Source organism: Adiantum capillus-veneris, chromosome 16 (genome assembly GCF_014529385.1).
Source record: "Adiantum capillus-veneris isolate H3 chromosome 16, ASM1452938v2, whole genome shotgun sequence".
In the NCBI taxonomy this organism is placed as follows: Eukaryota; Viridiplantae; Streptophyta; class Polypodiopsida; order Polypodiales; family Pteridaceae; genus Adiantum; species Adiantum capillus-veneris.
In genome coordinates this window covers 141429753-141449783 of record NC_140946.1, presented here as the reverse complement: position 1 = coordinate 141449783, position 20031 = coordinate 141429753, and the positions used below count along the sequence as shown (strand labels likewise).

The following is a 20031-nucleotide window of genomic DNA, read 5'->3' as shown; positions in this document are numbered from 1 at the left end:
TTATTTGGAACATGATCAGAGGAGAATTTTTTTGGTTAATCTGGCTTGAAAGGAATGAAAGTATCTTTAATAATGCTTACCAGACTAAAAGTCTGAGGATACTCTTTGCTCATTTTTCCTTGTAGGTTAACCAGTTCAAGCTTGACCAATGCAGGATATACGAGGCCAATCGAAAAGTCCTAACTAACTATATGGGCTTTTACAACAGTGCAAACATAAACAAGCAACAGGTGGTCCTGTTGGATCGCTCATACACGCATCTACAACGAATGATTGACGACTACAGGTTTGAAGAAGAAAAACTAAGAAGGCAGCACTTCAACGGCCTTCGTCTCATCGCGCACCTCCAAGACGTCCTCAACTCACTAGTGAATAGTAGTCGTCAGTGACTACGAACTATGTTTTGTTTGAAGGATCATTTTAAGTTGTAATATGCCTGAAGAAGCCTTTGCATTTTTGGTCAACGCCTTTGTAATTTTAGTCAACTATAGTAAAGTAAGAAACAATCCCCCCCTCCATGTAACTCTATGTTTTTGTAATATTCCCCTATCTCACCATAAGGATGTAACCTTGTTTCTTTTCTAATATAATCTCCCAATGGAAAAAAAAGGGCTTAGAAATCTCAACCTCCCTCGCGTATGAGAAAGAGACCTTCACTTTTGTCTCATTGTTTTGTACAACACAAAATCACACACCTCTTTACAAATCCATAGGACTAGGTCGCGTGGAAAGCTTTCTTGTGAATTGCCCGGTAATCTTTTTACTAGCTCTTCTCTCTTTACCTGTCATTTTAGCGTAAAACTTGCACAAATTTTATCGTTTTTTCTTCATGTAGAGCAGTCGGCCTATCTTTCAAGTGGTGGCTGTTTCTAGGGACGTTTGTGGAGCTTTTGACAAGCCTTTTACCGACATCATGAGCTCAACCGTCGCGGAATTTTACTAAGTAGTGACCGGCTGCCTCAGTTGGACAACAGGAGTGCAGTGTCCACAGGACCTAGCCCATAAACGTGTGTGTAAATATAGATAGGTGCACGCACACACACATACATACATACATACATACATACATACATACATATATATATATATATATATATATATATATATATATATATATATATATATATATATATATATATATATATATATATATATATATATATATATATATATATATATATCGATCTATATCTATATCTATATTCTATATCTATATTAAAGAGAGAGGGGTGGCCTTCCACGTGGCTACAAATGTGTGCAGCCAGGGCCTTCCCCTCCCTTTGGCGCTCCCATTACCCTCAACCTTTTGGCCTTCGTGGCAACAGCCATCCTCATCCTCATCCTCGCCCAACACGGTCTCGCGTTGAGTGAGCAGCTTTGATCGAGTTGCGGGTGGGTGAGTGGCTTGCGGGATACTGCAGTGGATTTTTCACTTCTATCTATATCTATATTAAAGAGTCTATATCTATCTATATCTATATCTATATCTACCTATATTAAAAAGAGAGGGGTAACCCTCCACGTGGCTGCAAATCCCTGATGGCCCTTCCCCTCCCTTTCTACTAACGACCTGTGGAGCAACAATTTTGACAAAGTGGAGCATGACCTGGCTCCCCTTGCACCGTTTGACATGGCTGCATTGACCAGCGGGACACTCCCTCGAGGTGCGGGTTTCCATCGAGGTACCTTGAAGTGCAGGTTACCATCAGGCTACAGGCCATGGTCTGTATTCAATCCTCCTCCCATCTCTTTTTGCTCTTGCATCTCAAGCGCTCCTTTCTCCAAACGTACTGCAGAAGGCCTCAAGCTTATACTGGCCATGGTCTGTATTCACCTCTTCTGTTCTTTGCATGATCTCAAGCCCTCTTAGTCTTTACATGATCTCAAGCCCTACTACATGTGCAAGTTGGGAGTCAGGATCGTAAGAGATGGTTGCAGTGAGGAACCGAAGCAACAATCGACGTAAGCGCTCGCTCGCGGTGCACGCGCGTGCACACACACACACACAAAGGCCATGCTACCAGGTGCCTTCGACCATAATAAGATGCAGGGCCGTGGGAGCGTTTTTGCAAGCTGAGCCACGGGCCTTCAGATGTGTGCGCTGGCCACTTTGTGATGCATCCACACTGTGGAGGGGCTGGGGCTGTTTAAACAGATCTCCTCCAAGCATGACCCTGCATGTGTTATTGTCGACCTCTTGAACTCTTGCAGATGGTCAGTCATGTTGCCAAATGCATGATGATGGCGAGAAAGTTGGAAGTCTCCATCATGGCATTCAAGTCTACATCTGCATGGGATGGTCCTCTTCTCGGGGACTACTGCAAGAAGGCTAGCTCAGTAGGGGATACCCCTTTGTAGAAAAAAGAATTGGACGAGAGAAAGTACAAGCTGCATAAAAAGGAGGTGGACGTGGCCCGTGGTATGAGGGAGCTCGATGAGGTTGGGTGTAGAAGGCAAAACCTGCAATGAGTGTCTGAAGGAAACAACCACAAGCACATTTGTGCAAGTTGTGCGGCATCAAGGGCAAGTCAAGCCTACTACACAGCTCTGCGAAACTCCACTGAGAAGGACGGGGAGGGGGGACTGGAGAAGAAGGCGGAGGAAGAGAGTGGAGAAGGAGGCGGAGAAGGCAAGAGGTAAAGGAATCTTCTCTAATAATTCCTATGCTCTCTCAAAGTCTGCAGGATGCAAGACGTAAGAGGGAGGAGAGGATGGCGGGGGTGGAGGCGCCAGAGCTGTAAAGTGAGAGGAAGGGGCATATTCCCAGGGTTTGAAGTGTTTGTATTCAAAGACCTCCAGTAGGAAGTGCAAATATGTGCCAAGGATGAATCCCCGATGTATAAAGGAATCCTTCCACTTATGATCCTCTGCCACCACCTTCCGGCGCAAGGCACGTGCATTGCAAGCGTGACAATAATCTAATAGCATGGTGTCATAGATTTTGTACATTTTTGATCAGCAACTTGGCTATACGCGAAGAAGGAGCTTGCAGCTCATGTGAGAGTAGGTGTGACCCAATGCCCATTTTGAAAAAAACAATTCAGACAAGCAAACCCGCTGAAGTTGAAGGAGGGGAATGACGACGTGACGGGTAGACTAGGTGTCTAGCATGCGACAGGCAGATGAGGCTCCCTCGTTTAAAGAGTGGCATAGCCTCAGGACTATATACACATCCACATTTAAGAAGCTCGTTCATGGGATCGACGGCGCAGAATTGGGGCGCGATTGGCGAGACGATCTGGATCGTCCGCGTGACGGGGCCGGGCTCGGGTAGGAGGTAAACCCGGGCGATGAATGGCGGGACGACGTGGCACCGGACGGGTGACGTGGCCTCCGGACGTGGGTGAGATGGCGACGGACAATCCACGTCGGCACGAATTATGACGGGGGGGGAAATCCGACGGGATCACCCGCCATGATTTTGAAGTGGGGTGTGTCACCTCACCTCACCTCAGGCAGTGAGGGGAGCCTCCAGGTCATCCCGCCATGTCGCCCGCGTAGTACAGCTTGCAAGATGGGCGTTCAACATTGCCACCTCTGTTTTGGGGTTTGAGAGGGTGTTTTAGGGCATCACGCAGGTCTGTCCAGGGGGTTTCAAGAGCATCGCGGGCAAGGGGGAGCTCTGTCCAGGTTTGCGCAGAGATGGTGGGCAAGGCGAAGAAGGGAGGGAGGACGGGAATGAGGGGAGCCTACTCTACACCTCCGCCAAAGAAGCCTGCTGGAAGGGCTGGGGGGGGGGAGCCAAAAAGCCGCTTGCGATGAGAGCCACGCGGTCGAGGGCGGGGCCAACGCCGGTTGAGGAGGTCAAAGAGGTGGGGGGGGAGCTCCTTCTTGCAGTACCTCAGCCCGATGTTGTTCCGGAGCCTTCACCGGTCAAGACTGCTGCTGTGACCGCGGAAAGGAAGAAGAAAGCGGGGAAAGGACCAAACAATGACGATGTTCCTACATTGCCGGTTGTAGAACCGGAGCCATGCAAGCCTGCTGTTGTTGTGACCAAGGAAGGGAAGAAGGGGGCTTTAAAGGCCCAGCAGCTAGAACAAGTAAGACAGTTCCCAGTTTTACCTATGAATGTCCGGGTTTATCTGTGGACGTTTGGGTTTATTTGTTCCAATGTGTGCAGGGTTTGAAGATTGCAACGCCTCAGGGCCAAGATGCTCCTCTGTCGGCGGATGTACCTCGAGAGGCGTGCCAAGGTGCTGCTTCAAAGAAAGCTCCAAAGGCCCCAAAGGCCCCAAAGGAGATCCAACGCACAAAACAGATAGGACTCTTCCTGTAGATGCTCGGGTTTATCTGTCATTGCCCGAAGATTTGTGTGGTTTAAGGGAAATTTGTGCCTGCTGTCAAGTGTTCACATGTGCAGGGTTTGAAGAGGGCAACGCCTTTGAAGATTGATGCTCCTTTGTCAGCGGATGTACCTCGAGAGCCATGCCAAGGTGTTGCTTCAAAGAAGGCTCCAAAGGCCCCAAAGATTGCAACGCCTTTGAAGATTGCAATGCCACCAGGCCAAGATGCTCCTTTGTCGGCGGATGTACCTCGAGAGCAAGGCCAAGGCTTTGTTTTGAAGAAGGCCCCAAAGGCCCCAAAGGTCCCAAAGGAGGCCCAACCAACAAAGCAAGTAAGATTTGTGCAGGGTCAAGATGCTCCTCTGTCATCGGATGTACCTCAGGAGCCATGCCAAGATGATCCAACCAACAAAACAGGTAGGATAAATGCTTGGGTTTATCTGTCAGTGCGCGAGTTTCGCTAGCTGTTAAGTGCTTAGGTGTTTAAAATGTGCAGGGTTTGAATCTGGTTAAAGGATCAGGCACGTTGAAGGCTCAAAAAAGTGGCCAGTCAAAGGAGGTGAGCGGCACAGCGAGCACCCGACCAGGGGCTCCAAAGGCTCCTAAGGCTACAAAGGAGGACCAACAAACTAAAATGGTAGGACTGTGCCCGGGTTTATCTGTCAATGCCCGGGTTTACCTGTCAGTGCTCGGCTATTGTGCAATTTTTTTGAAAATTGTGTCGGTTGTAAGGTGTTCACGGGTGGCAATGTGTGCAGGATATAATTGTGCTTGAAGGATCAAGTCCCTTGAAGGTTCATAAGAGTGGTCAAGCAAAGAAGTTGAGTGGCACAGCAGGCTCCGAGCCACCCAAGACACAGGTATGCAACAAACGGCCCTAGGCAGACTATTGCAATGAAAGTGTGCCTTGCAAGTGTTTTGGTCCTTGCACCCGGGTTTATGTCTGAGTACATTGTCATAGGTGAACAAGAGAAAGGCCAAGGCCGATGTGAAAGAGAAAGAATGTACGGCGGTCCCCGAGCAACAAAATGTGAAGAGGTTGAAGAGGATGAAAGAGGTGGAAGTCCGTGATCCCGTCGAGCGAAAACTTGCTCTTGACAAGGTAAGCCCCTCAAGTGTTGTGCAAGAAGCCAATGAATTGTCTTTTTTTATCTTATGGTTTTCCTCTTCTTTGATAAAATGGTTAGGTCAAGGTGAAAGGGCACACGGGCAAGGGGCAGTTGGAGAAGGTGCCAGAGGTTAAGATTGCTGTAAAGAGGGATGGTGTGAAGAATAAGGCTAAAAAGAATGTGGAGACGGGGCAAGATGATGAAGGGCCGGCGGATAAGGCTCTTGCCCTTGTCGGCTCTTCAAAGCGGCCCAAGCTTCAAGTAAAGAGAGCAAAACAATAAGGGGCAAGCTGTACTACCTCCACAACTGTGGTAAGAAGTCCCTAGGTTTATCTGGCACGGCATGGTGTGCAACTTTCTCTCTCTCTCTCTCTCTCTCTCTCTCTCTCTCTAGTATTCTTGTTTCCCGGGTTTATCTGTCACGGCATGGTGTGCAACTCTCTCTCTCTCTCTCTCTCTCTCTCTCTCTCTCTCTCTCTCTCTCTCTCTCTCTCTCTCTCTCTCTCTCTCTCTCTCTCTCTAGTATTCTTATTGCCCGGGTTTATCTGTCACGGCATGCTGTGCAACTCTCTCTCTCTGTCTAGTATTCTTATTGACCGGGTTTACCTGTCACGTCATGGTGTGCAACTCTCTCTCTGTCTAGTATTTTTTATTGCCCGTGTTTATCTGTCACTGACTTGCTTTGCCTTTTGTATTGTATTGGATGTAGACGCCTTATGTTGAGGTTATCAATGAGGGTAAGTTGGTGAGGATTTGTCGGGCTGAACCACCATGTCCGAGTCAGAACACTCTCATGGAGAAGCGATCACGGATGATTCAACACTTAAAGAAAGTACATGGGCTGGATGTCTTCATCCCTCAAAGGCTCGGAGGGCGGCCTCGAGGGAGTGTCAACAACGACGTGCCCAAGTCAAGTATACGAGATCAGGTACGGGCCCAACAGCGCTTTAAGGATGTGAGTCAAAATTTTGCAGTAAATCGCAAGAGGATTGAGGAGAGAGCAAAGAATAGGTTAGCTCTCACTTGGGATGTTCTTCCGCGCAAGGCTCAAACGGCCATGAAGAAAGATACTTTTATCATGCAGTTTGTGGCCAGGCAATGCCATATTGAAGTGAAATAGCTCCTTGGAGACACTCATCTTTGCGACATGGCGACATGTTCCAACGTCAAACAAATCTTCCATGCATCGTTTCCTCACAGTAGGATGCACCGGCAAGTGATAAAGATCCTCACGTGATCCCGGCACATGACCTTTGTGCCCAACATGAACCCTTATCCTTACACTTTCCTTTATATCATAGACATGTTGAATGACGATAGTAAACGGGCATCGACACTTCTTTGATGTGCGCAGTCTTCGATGATCGTGGCCCTTTCTTCGTGCCTCCCCATTGCGATGCCACACAAGTTGAATGAAGCCCCTCGACGACGATGATTGCCGCTCTACCAATCTAGCCTTGTGCTTGATGGCAATAGCGTTGGTCACATTCTTTATATGATCCATCAGCGCCGTATGTTCCTCAACACCACCTTCATCCTTGCCGGGACTCTTTTGTCTGTCTTGTAAACCCGGGTAATTTTCTGTGGAAGTGGTGTCATGGCTCTCCAATTCCCCCAACCCGGGCAATGATGCACAAACACACAAGTCCAAAAACTCCTTCACATAAGCAAGTGGGATTCCATGCTGTCTAATACTTGTGCACCATGTACATGCAATGGATGCCATCGTTGCCCGCAAGCATAAATGGTCATTTGAGTGGCATGCGGAAACAATGCTTTCCCAATCTTCTATACATGCAATCAACTTTCCATTCCCAATAACAAGACGCGAAGATCCACCTTGGTCAACCATTACGTGGAGTGAATCCCTCATTCTTGCCCATTTTTTCAAGTCTAGCACACCTCGCTTGTCATGGGCTTTGAGAGCACTTATGGTAATCGTTTGGCCACTTTCGATAGAAGCTATCATAAGCCCGTATCTTTGTCTATCAAAAGCAAAGTACCTAGTTGATGCAAAAGCAAATGCATCCAAACACCCACTTTGATGCTCTTCAAAGAACTCTTCCACCTCATCCATATCACTTGAGTTTCCATCCGAAGCGCCAACCGCTCCCCCCTCGGACTCGTTCCAAGCACCATCAAGCTCCCCGAAGCTCTCATTGCCTTGTAGCTGCAAGAGCACCCCATTCAGATCCCACCCCCAAGGCCCCCTGTAACATTTAATGGCCTAATAACTTGTGTGTAGCGGAAATGAGCATGAACATAGTGAGCATTTCATTAGAATAGATTCCTAATGAGCATTACAAGAGTGCTTGGGTGTAGAGAGCAACAAAAAGCATAACACCTAGTTAGATAGCATCAACAATACTTTCAAAAGAGAGAGAAATTAAGCTATTGACAACAGTTGAGGACCGGATTTACATGGAGCCGGTCCCCCCTCCAAAAGGCTTTGTACTATGGTTTCTCCCATCAAGAGAGACATTGTACAATACAATTCTTTGTGTTCCTTCAAGACTAGCTAGTGCTATGAAGATGGAAGCTTCATGCACTAAGCAAAACACTTAACAAACACAACTTGAATTATCCCCGTTCTCAGACCCAAGACCTCACACACCTTCGAAGATGGTGAGAGCTAGCAGGGTATGAGAGTAGACTGAGAGGAAGAAGGAGTATCTTACGAGAAAGATGTACATCTCCTCACATAATCACTCATATTAGCATAGCTTAGTAATTAGCTTGGTAGAGGAGATGAGCATGCATTGAAGCTTGGATCTTGGTTGGATTTGCATCCACATGCCAAGAGAGTGTTGATGTAGGCTTCTATCTCACAAGCTTGGAGTAGGTGATGAGTTCTCCATTAAAGCTTGGGAAGAGATAGTCTTCTCTTTCTTCACACATGAGCTTGTGTGAGTGTGTGTGTGTGTGATAATCCTTGCAAAAATCAGCCCCCTCTCTCTCTTGGGCGAGCCCCCTTGCTATTTGCTCTTCCTGCAGCCTCATTGGCCCTCCCCAAGTCAAGCCAATTACCATTAAGCAGCATAAGTGATAGCCTTCTGACATGTGTCCCCCTTTCCCCTTTTGTGAGAGATTTAGGTAATTAAATAATTAAACTAAACTCTCATTGGACCCCTTTGCCTCCTGGCCAATAGGAATCAGGCAAGCCATTGGGCTCCTGAATGCTCATTGGACCCCTTGGGAGACTTCCCAATAGTCTTCTAGGAGACTTAATTCTCATTGGTTTCTTTTATTAAATGTTTTTAGATTAATTAAACTAGATTTACTCTAGCTTAATTCTCATTGGTCCACTTCAAGGGTCATCCAATAGAAATTGGGCACACCTTGTGGGCATCTGGCCTAGGGAGCTGACATGTGTTGCTCATTCGCTTTGTGTAAAGGGAGCCTGTGTGTGTGTGTGTGTGTGTGTGTGTGTGTGTGTGTGTGTGTGACTTTCTCTCTCATCCCCTACCTTTAGGGCTCGCCCCCTCCCATGTAGGGATGTGCAAAGACTTTTAGGGCACACACAAAGCATCCAATTTTCCCTAGGGTTGACCTTTGGACACAACCTTTGAATTTTGGAACCTTAGCATTTTGGAAGTCTTAATGGGCTGAACCTTAGGGTCTTTTTAGCCCATTGTTGCACATGGCTCTTTTGCAGATGGCCCCCCCTTTGGATCCCTATTTTCCCTCCTTTGGATCCCTACTGTGGCCGGTCTGCTAGCTTAACCAATATTCTAGCCTTTTCTCCCCTGGCACTTCCCCACATTAAATGATCAGTTTAATATGAGAAAATCATTTAGGAGAATTAGATATTGATTATTATGACATTACCTATCTCTTGAAATCATAGTTGTCCTCGACTATGGTGTAGAGAAGATAAAGTATATTCATGAGTCCTTTTCTTAGCGGGTAGAGGATCCCTATGTTACCCTACGACATCATTTCACAATGGATGACTAGTCCATTTGGCGCTTGAGAGCCTGAGGCTGTCGCAAGCATGTCTGCACATTAGTCCTATTAGTCTTCCATAGTAGAGTGACAAGCTCTACCTGGTGTTTGGGAGATGTCGTCTTCGCAAACTTGATCTAAGCATGCATACTACTTCATTTTTGTGCACAAATAAAGAAAAAGAGAGTCTTATAAGACAAAAACATTGTTCATTTTTAACATTTTGTACATTTGCTTACTCTTGGGAAGCATTGTAAGCATTGACAAGGTTTAGGTTATCCTTTAATTGTATGCCTTGCATCCATCTAGCATCTTCAAAAGGATAATTTTTAAACTTAATAAGATATCGTCGGATAGTCTTACCGCCTCTTAGTACCTTGTCCTCATGTCGGAGAATGGACTCGGGCTGCACCACCTCTTCTTGGTCCTCGATCTCCGGTGGGTCTTCAATAGTTGGTTCTTGAGGTGGCTCTCCTTTGTAAGGCTTTATTAGGCTCACATGGAAAGCATTGTGTATGAGCCAATGATTGGGCAACTTGAGTTGATAGGCCATCTCATTGATTGGCCTAAGAATATGGAAGGGACCATAGTACCTTTTTGCTAGTTTAGCATAGTACTTTTGGTGGCCCGTAGGATTCTTGCCCGTCGTGTGCCTTAATCGAGCCTTGGGAAACTTTAACAAGACCCAATTGTTTTCTTTAAAGGCTTGGGCTCTTCTGTGCTTGTCAGCAGCAGCCTTTTGCCTTTGCTATGAGATAGAGATAGCATCCTTAATCTTTTGAAAAGATTCTTGTAGGTCTCGGCTATACTCATCTGCAGCGAAGATCTTCCCATGTACCTTAAGTAGCAAGGGACTTTTTGATCTTCCCTCAATTACCTCGAAAGGTGCTTTTCCTGTGGAAGTATGTACAGTGTTATTGTAAGCATACTCCACTGAGGGTAAGTACTTCTCCCATTGGGATCTTTGATCTACTTCCGTTACATAGGCTTTTAGTAGATCGAGAATGGTTAGGTTAGCTATTTCACTTTGGCCATCCGTTTGTGGATGATAGGCCAAAGAGAAGTTTAGCCTTGTCCCTAAATTCTCAAAGAGACCCTTCCAGAAATTACTGGTCATTCTAGGATCTCTATCCGACACTATGGATATTGGCAAGCCATGGTACTTGAAAATTTGTGAAATGAAGAGGGTTGCCATTTGATGGGCTTTGATAGTCTTTTTGACAGGTATAAAATGAGCTTGTTTACTGAACCTGTCTACTATCGTCCATATTCCCGTATTCCCATGGATAGACTTAGGCAATCCAAAGATAAAATCCATAGATATGCTCTCCCATGGTGAATTAGGGATTGGCAAGGGTTGAAGCAATCCACGTTGTTGCCCTCTATCAAATTTTGTCTTTTGGCATACCACACATTTGGAAACATACTCTTGTATGTTCACTTTCATGGTAGGCCAATAGAAATATGTTTCAATTCCCTTTAAGGTAGACTGAATCCCTCTATGCCCCGCATAAGGTGAAGCATGAGATTCATACATTACTTTCTCACGTAGTGAGTTAGTAACGCATAGTCTATTGCCATAGAGAGGATAACCATCTTGTAAAGTAAATGGTTCTTCTTTCTTCCCTAATGCAAGGGCTGAAATCACATCTCTAAAATCGGGATCAATAGCGTACTCATCTATCATTGAAGATAGATCATTGTGAGTTGCTATGGAAACCGCATTCACTCTCGGCCGTCTTGAGAGTGCATTGGCTACTTGATTATGCTTGCCAGCAATGTGAGCAATATGAAAATGAAATTGCGAAAGGAAATTTGCCCACCTCATTTGTTTGTCGGAGAGCTTGTTCTGCGTCATGAAGTACTAAAGACTTTGGTGATCCGTTCGCAGAATGAAAGGAGTCCCCAATTAATAGTGCTTCCATGAGTCTAAGGCATGTAGAACTGCAAGGAGTTCCTTTTCATATATGCCTAGAGCTTGCTCAACAGGGTCGAGCCTTCGACTCTCATAGCCTATGGCGTACCCTTCTTGGAGCAAAACAGCTCCAAGGCAATCACCACAAGCATCACATTGGACCTCAAATGGTTTTGAGAGATCCGGTAGTGTAAGCACAGGTTGAGAGATAAGCTTTTCGAAAGCATTGTTCTCCTTAGCAAACCATGTATACCTAACGCTTTTCTTTGTTAGGTCATGTAATGGTCCCGCAATTTGTGAGAACGTTTCTATGAAGCGTCTATAGTATGCACACATACCTATAAAGATTCTTAGTTCATGAAGATTCCTTGGTTTAGGCCATCCTTTTAGTACCTCTAACTTAGATGGATCCATTTGGATGCCATTTTGAGAGATAATATGACCTAAATACTGAATCTCTTGCAAGAAAAATTCACTTTTCTTTCGATTAACATAAAGTTTATTCTCTCTTAAAACTTGAAATATTACCTGGAGGTGTTGCTTGTGTTCCTCCAATGAATTAGAGTAGATGATAATATCATCAAAGAACACTGCAGTGAAGGTTCGATGAGGCCTGAACAGCTTCTCCATCAAGCGGTTGAATGTGGCTGGTGCATTGGTCAAGCCAAAAGGCATGACAATGTATTCATAAAGACCAAATGTGGTGCGAAATGCGGTCTTTACAATGTCTTGATCAACTATCCTTATTTGATGATAGCCACTTTTTAGGTCAATCCTGCTGAAGTAGGTCGATCCTTGTAGCTTATCAAATAGGTCTTCTACCCGTGGAACGGGAAACCTATTTTTGATAGTGATCCTATTTAGTGCTCTATAGTCGACACACATACGATATGTGCCATCTTTCTTTTGCACTAGTAGCACAAGTGAGCAAAATGGAGATGAGCTTGGTCTAACCATACCCTTCTCAACTAACTCATGCACTTGCCGCATAATCTCCTCTTGTTGAGCTTGAGAAAATCTATAAGGAGGTTTGTTAGGCGGTGAACTTCCTGGAAGAAGTTCAATTGCATGGTCATCATTACCTCGTTTAGGAGGTAGCTCACAAGGGATGTCGTCAATAAAAACATCTTGAAACCCCTTGAGAAAATTGGATAACTCTAATTCCTTTTGGTTGCTTTTATTTTCTTTTGTTAAAGCATTAAGTTCATTTTGAGAATCTTTAACAAAAATCATGTACACGGAAATAGAGCTCTTTATTGACTTGTTGAAAGATGGTGTATGTACAATGGGGATAGTGTTACCCATTTCCTTAGCATCTATATACATGTCTTTTTCCCTGAACTTAAAGGAGATTCTCCTTTCAAGAAATTTAACATCAGCAGTCAGGCGGTCAAACCATGGTGCCCCTAGGATTACATCCTCATGCTTGAGAGGAGAGATAAAGAAGTCCTCTTTGTCCACATAGCCTTGGACATGAAGCCTCAATTTCCCAATTAATGGAGTGAATGAAGCTACTTTCCCTTTGAAGGCACTGTCTGCGGGTAGGACATCTCCCATCTCGTAGGATTGTATGCCTAGCTTGGTGGCTAACTCCATAGATATAAAATTGTGAGTAGAACCAGGGTCAAAGAGAACAACACACGACCACACACACACACCCGAGAAGAAGAGAGTTTTAACATCGTAGGAAACTATCCCAAGAGACCTTAAAGATATAGCAGACGAGGAGTTGAAATCATGACCTGTTATTCAAGAGGGAAATGGCATAACCAATCTACCACACTTGGGTGATAGAAAGCTTATACCATTTTCCTCTTTTGATTGGCACACACACACATCCGAGAAGAAGAAAGTTTTAACGTCGTAGGAAACTATCCCAAGAGACCTTAAAGATCTAGCCGACAAGGAGTTGAACTCAAGACTTGTTATTCAAGAGGGAAATGGCATAACCAATCTACCACACTTGGGTGATAGAAAGGTTATACCATTTTCCTTTTTTTATCGTTTAAGATTAAGTTAAATTTAGATTTACGTTAGATTAGATTTAGGTTTATTTTGAGTTAGATTTATGTTAGATTAGTTTAGGTTTATTTACGCGCGTTAGATTTAGATTTACGTTAGATTAGATTAAATTTAGGTTTATTTTAAGTTTAAGATTAAATTAGATCTAGATTTATGTTTGATGGAACATGCGTACTAGAAATTCCACGCCAGTCTAGCGGTGGTGGTTTTTGTGGTAAGGAGCACGTCGTTTTTGGATCTCATGTGTTGCAGAGTCCCTAGGACACACCGAGGAGTGTCCCTGATTATGAGACTTCTCAAACTACACCAAAGGATTATACTGCCTACGCGTTTGAGAGTGGTGTCCCGGCCACTGCGTCGGAGATGGTGATGAGTGACACGAACACTGCATCGGGGTGGCCTAGAGGCCTGGACACTGAGCATTCACCGGACAGGGTTGCTATAGTTCATGGGAGGGATACGCCTACCTCATCAATCGTATGTCCGATGAGATCATTATGACCCCTGAGGGGAAGTAGGTGATGGGCCGCATACGACAGTTGTATAGACAAGTTTTCGGACACACTGTAGTCTGTCATGGTCTCGTGGAGGGCTGAGGATAAAGCCTCCAAGGATTATCTTATTGCTATACTACATCAGGAGTTTCTAGTTTCCTCTCTGGAGAATACATTTGACGATGCTTGGATGAGGAGATGCATGTGCGACTACACGAAGCATCGGAGGTCAGATGCACAGATGCCAGACCTGACTGGTTTGAAAGAGAGGAGTGGATCATGGATCGACAGGGTAGAGAGGCGAGATTATTAAACTCTTGGTATGTCTTTTACCCCACATGTTAAATTAGGTTAGATTTAAGATTAGATTTTGGATTGAGTTTTTATATTAGAGTCTACCTTCAAGATTACGGTAAAAAAAATAGAGTTAGACAAACAGTGAAAAGATCTACTGTGAAAAGATGTTAAGATGCTGTGAAATGCTACAGCTAGAGAAGAGGCAAAGGGGTTTTGTCCACTACATGCACTATCATGTAGACGTGGGTGTGTAGATTTCTTGTACCCTCAAATATAGGCATTGACTAATAAAGACGAGATTATAACCTGGTGGTTCTAATCTCCGTGCACCTCTAGACCGAGGTGTGCGAGGATTGGACATGACTAGAGAATGTGAGGTAGTTTACAGTGTGAACAAAGAGAGAGAGAGAGAGAGAGAGAGAGAGAGAGAGAAGACGAAGAATGCCAATAGAAGATTAAATTTGTTGTCCAGGTTATAAGGTTTTTACCCTCATTATGAGTAGTGACGAGGATGTGGGGCCGTCCAACCGAAACACCTATCTCTTAACGAGGATCTTATGTCCTTGTAATCAATGCAAGCATGATGTGCGACAGACAAGATGCGTTTCTTTGCAGCACGTTCTCAAATTTGGTGAGTTCAATCCATCTATTATAGATCGAGTTGTTGCCAATTATAACTCGTCGGACTTTGACGTTGGCTAGCAGGCAGCAATCTTGCAACCCAATAGACATGCTTGTAGGCGCTTTGGTCAAGCAGCATATGTGAGGCCACAAGATGTAGCCTCTGACAGCTGGGGGATGATCATGCAGACCACATTCCCAACAAGGCAATGTTTGAGCCCGAGATCGATGAAATGATTGAGACGATCATGGATTCAAAAAGGCTTATCTATGATGATACCAAAAGTGAAGCCGATACCCCATTGTATGATGGAGCACGTGTGTCTAGATTGAAGGCGCTCCTGGTTCTTCTCAACATGCAGACAAAGTTTGGACCATCTGACCGGCAAGAAAGATACTTTGGGAGCCAGGGTTGACCTTAGAAATGTGGATCGTATGGAGCAATATTGGCCGCGGACAGCATCCGATGGATCGATAAAACTCCCTAAAGTGCCATGGACTTTCATAAGAGCCCAAGAACGCAAAGTAAAAGAGACCATTCAATCTTTGCAGACCCCCACTGGTGTAATGCACTTGCTTCAAACGTGTTTTACTAAAGAAGGAAAGCTTACCGGTTTGAAGCCACACGACTGGCATAAAATGTGTTAGGTATGTTCATAGTGGAATATATCATAGTGGGAATTGTGTAAAAAATTTGTGCATGGACTTTAGTATCATTGATGCACCTGTTTTGTAGTTTATTTTACCAGTGGCCATTGAGGGATGTTTGTCTCTTGACGTCAGTAACACAATCTACAAACTTGCGAAGTTGGTGCAATAGATATCACTAAAGGAGATCAACGTAGACTCTATACCATTAGCCAAACTAAACGCTGCGGAGGTTGTGTGCATGTTTGAGAAACACTTTCCTACTACCATGCTAACCATTCAGGTGCTATTTCATCCTACAAAATTTGCATCAAACTGGTGGTACGTCATAGAGGTAGCCCCTCGCAGTGCACGAACGTATGAAGGCTACCATGTGCCAATCACAGTGGCATCAATGGAGGAGATCGGAGAAGATGCTCAATCAGAAACCGCTGAGGTGGTGCCAGACGAGCATGAAACTGCTACTCTCTATGGGGTGCATGCAAAGGATCTACAAAATGAAACGGAGGACATCTGTTTAAACAGAGAGCTCTATATAGATATAGGAAGTTATTCTGAGCTTTGCGAGAATGAGAGAGAGACCTCTTAAAGCCATAAATATTGTATTTGAACAATCTAGCTCCGTTTTATAATGTATATTATATTCACATGGCTTTTTGTCCATTTTTGTCTATTGCGTCATTGCGTCATTGTATTTAATGGTCTTTGTGTCCACTCTAGGTACGTATGCTCTAGGTATGTTCTCACAAGCAGGGACGACGAGCACTACGCTCCGAGTGGAATGGAGACTGAAGCTACAGTCGCGAAGCTAGTCTGCTCAATATAGATGCTGCTCATCCCACCGTTATATCTAGCTAATCGGGTGAAAGAGACACTAAGAAGCACTACTACTGCTTCTCAGCGTCTCTTTCACCCGATCAATTAGATTTAGTGGTGGGGAAAGCAACTTCTATGAGCAGACCTTCGCGATGTAACTTCAGTCTCCATCGCACCCGGAGCACATTTCTTTTACAAATTCACATAAATTCAAAAAAATCTCTGTATAGAGGAATCCCTCCCCCTTTATGAGTCCCCTCTCTCTCTTTCTCTCTCTCTCTCTCTCTCTCTCTCTCTCTCTCTCTACTTGTCCATGTTTTCTTCTCCATTCATTCAATATTAAGTTTAAATGTTCGTGTGTTTAATGCAAGCATGGATGATGAGTAGTTTTTTTCTTCTTTGTCAACCTAGCCGAGAGAGTGGTACGTGGAGCATCATCGCTTTGGCGCACCATCGCGCGTTCCTACTCCGGCTGCGTCTCCCTCTGTTTTGGAGCATTCAGCGCACTCCAAATCTTTCGTGTTGACGAGACGATCTTCACACTCGTTTAGGCACTAGCGCTCTAGTGGTGGCGATGGCGGTTGTTGTGGGGATGCCGCCGTCGATGCCTCGAAACCGCCTCATGTTCGACGAGGCTCTTTACCCTCCCCTTCTTTGCCCGCCCCGACACCAGCCACGGCATCACCATCTACACCAGGTTTTACGCGGCAGATGGTCGTCCCTAGCGGCTACACACCACTAGCTAATCCTCCATGAGTCACTCCTCGACACTCCTCTCTTCAAGGCCCAGACTCCAGTGGAGACACCTGACATCCGTACCCCCATCGACACGCTGCTAGAGACCCCTGCCGGGACACCAAAGTTCACGCGTCACCAACGAGAGGGCTTACCTTACTCCGTCGACTTCAGCGGCGGCATCATCTTGGATGATGAAGGCAAGAAGGTGATCTCGTGCATGCGCGGTCTTTGCTCTCAGGTGTTTAGACACTATATACTAAACACCTGGAGTGAAGTACCAAGTGATTTAAAAGACAAAGTCATTAGCATGCTTCATGACGAGTTTCCCGTTTCCACACGGAATGACCGCTTCAACGAAGACCTGATGAAGGTTCGAATGCGCGAATACTGCAAGCACAAGCGTTCTGAAGTGCAAAAATCAATTAAGCATGGGTGGAACAGACCAAATTGGCTGGCCAAAGAAGATTGGAAGAATGCGAAGAAAGCAGCGCGCGAGAATCCCGACAAGTGGAAGCAACAAAAGGAGGCAGCCAGAGTGCAAGTAGAGGCAGGGAGCTCGTACCACTTGGTAAAAGGCAGGTGGGCATCATTTGAAGCCGATTTTGTAAGTGTTTTCGCATTGCTCTTTAGGTTTGATAGTTCAGGGTTTAGGGATCTTTAAATTCTAACATAATGGATTCTTTATATGTTTTGATAGTGGTCGATGATAGGACGTGACCCCACACCGTACAAGCGCGAGTACGCAGGCGGGAAGGGCTTAAACGCCCTGATGGACATTCTGAGTTCTCGCGGCGGCATGGTTAGTATTAGGGTTTAACCTTATCTATTTGTTGTATTGTTTTATAAACGTCGCTATATGTTTATTGCAAGCTGTCTTATTGTTTTTTTTTTGCAGAATTGGACAGATACGCCGCTTGGACACAATGACACGTCTGATTAGACGACATCAGTCTAGCCATAGCTAGATAGCATTAATTTCCTTTTGTCATAGCATATGTGTCATGAGATGACGTTTATTCGTCTTTTTGAAAACCATGTATATTTTTTCAATACCGACAATGGTGTTGTAACTATTACATTTGCAAAGTTTAACAATGAAGTGATTTTGCCTATGATGTGTACAATTGTTATTGATTTACTTTCATCAATTTACTTTTGTCAATTTTGTATCTTTATTCTGCAAAAAACACTATGGATTATGGAGTTAATGGTTATATTGTCTTGTGGGTGACTACTTTGGGTCTATATCTAAGCTTGCACTTTCTTTCAAAAGCGAATCAGTTAATGAAACATTCAATATGGTTGATGAATGCCCTGCCACCAAAAATGTTTTTCCTCTTAGGCGTCGCTATGACCATCGCTATATAAGGCTCTGTAGCATCGCTATAGACATCGCTATAGGTGGCCTGTAAATGTCGCTATGATCGTCGCTATAGGTGTTTCTATATAGCGACGTCTATAGCGACGGTTATAGCGATGCTCATAGCGACATTCCCGTATCGACGCTCTTAGCGACGTCGGGGAGTCACTAAAAACCCAATGTATTTCGGTCGCTAACAGCGTCACAAGTGCACACAATCTCTTGTAGTGACCCATTCTTCATTTGGCTGATCTAGGGCTCTTAGGATGAGCTTAACTGCTAGCTTTTCAGCCCAGTCATTGATGTTGTTTAGTCCTAGCCCTCCTTGCTCCTTGGGGAGACAACAAAATTCCCACTTAGCTTTGGCTATCCCTTTCTTGAGGGGGTCCCCAATCCAAAGAAAGTTCCTGCAAACCCTAATGAGGTCCTTTAGGTGATCATCAGGGGGTCTCCAGCACGATAGAAAGTATGCATAGCTGGTGATGAAGTGTTTGATGACTAGAACACTTCCTGCTAGATTAGGCTTGGAACCCCAACCATCGATTCAATTTGGCTACGAACTTTTTCGTAACCCAACTCCATCTCTCCTTCATGGTAACTTTAAATCCAAATGTTATTCCTAGTAATCAAAAAATTACTCTGTCTCGTAGGTTGGAGCAACCTCGTTCAGTAATCCAACTAGGAAGCCCTGATACTTGTTTTAGAGTGGTAGATTTTGGAGCCTGATGTCGTGCAGAATATCTTTAAGCAGTCCCGAAATTGTCGGAGAGATTGTTCATCGTTGTGTAGGAAGCCATTGGTGTCGTCTGCAAACTGTGAGAAGCATTGTTGTCTGCCATTAGGCAAGGAGATTTCCTTAATAGAACCTTCGGCCATTTTGGCTTTGACTAACTAGTTGAGGGAATCATTAGTTGTGGCAAATAAGAGGGGGGCCAATGGGAATCCTTGTTTGACGGATCGATTAAGAGCGAACGGGTCAGAAAGGGAGTTATTGAGTGCCACTCTGGCTTTAGCATTTCCCAATAGAGTTTGGACAAATCTAACCACCTTGGGTTCAATCCCATCATTACTAGACAATAGAGCAGAAAGGACCATTTCAACATGTCATAGGCTTTGTTGAAGTCTACTTTGACGAAAACATAGTCCTGCACTGATTCCTCAGCGTGTTCTATCCCTTCCCACATTGCGATGACTGCTTCCATTATTCTTATGCCTTTGATGAAGCCCTTTTGTTCTGAGGAAAGCCATTCAATGAAGGGCAATAGCTTTGGCAAATACTTTGTAGGCTGAGTTAAGCATAGTTAGGGGTCTCCAATTGGATAATTCATCTTTCAAACCTTTTTTCTGTAGTAACTTGATGACCCTCGTGTTCATGTGTACAGGGAGGGCGCCATAAATCACTGCTTCTTCCCAGACTACAACAAAACTGGGTGCCATCACTTCCTTGAAGGCTTGGTAGAACTCTGTCGAGAGGCCATCCAAACCCAAGGTTTTCTTGGTTTTTAGAGAGTCTATAGTCCGTTTGATTTCCCATGTCGAGAGGTCTGAGTCAAGCTGGGAGGCCACTAGTCTCGGAGGCTCCCTTTGGTTTGGGGACCAAGTTCTCTTTATTGCGGGGAATAGGAGAGGCCTTGTTGAGGTCGATAGAATTTTCTCTGTCTACCTTATTTACTTGTGTCTCTAGACGGGACTCTGAGTCTTCATCCTCACTTGATTCCTGCCCTATGGAATCTTCCACATCCAAATCTTCCCACTCAGGGATCCGGCCCAGGATAGAAAATCT

At 44.8% G+C, this 20031-nt stretch overlaps 1 protein-coding gene and 1 pseudogene across 2 annotated transcripts; one reads left to right on the top strand and one right to left on the bottom strand.

Moving 5' to 3' along the window:
- The first annotated feature begins 3103 nt into the window (after positions 1-3103).
- On the top strand, positions 3104-19696 carry LOC147439974 (uncharacterized; annotated as a pseudogene). The gene is made up of 13 exons (XR_015184443.1): positions 3104-3367; positions 3460-3812; positions 3879-4040; positions 4121-4254; positions 4357-4700; positions 4780-4791; positions 4871-4920; positions 5042-5143; positions 5245-5385; positions 5477-5704; positions 6102-6320; positions 17586-17687; positions 19631-19696. The product of XR_015184443.1 is annotated as an uncharacterized LOC147439974 (transcript).
- Positions 6622-13806, bottom strand: LOC147439975 (uncharacterized). The gene is made up of 3 exons (XM_086484506.1): positions 13742-13806; positions 6764-7602; positions 6622-6680 (listed from the first exon to the last, which is right to left on the bottom strand). Exons 1-3 carry the CDS (start codon positions 13804-13806, stop codon positions 6622-6624), a joined length of 963 nt encoding a protein of 320 aa, XP_086340632.1.
- Positions 19697-20031: the final 335 nt, after the last annotated feature.

Bases quoted from the DNA above. Each gene is read 5' to 3' on its own strand.
- LOC147439975 (XM_086484506.1), bottom strand. From the start codon at position 13,806: ATGCGGCCCATCACCTACTTCCCCTCAGGGGTCATAATGATCTCATCG. The intron at 7,603-13,741 runs GTAGGCGTATCC...TAAATGTTACAG, and splicing joins TCGGACATACGATTGATGAG to GGGGCCTTGGGGGTGGGATC. The intron at 6,681-6,763 runs GCCACGATCATC...TATGATATAAAG, and splicing joins TGGGGAGGCACGAAGAAAGG to GAAAGTGTAAGGATAAGGGT.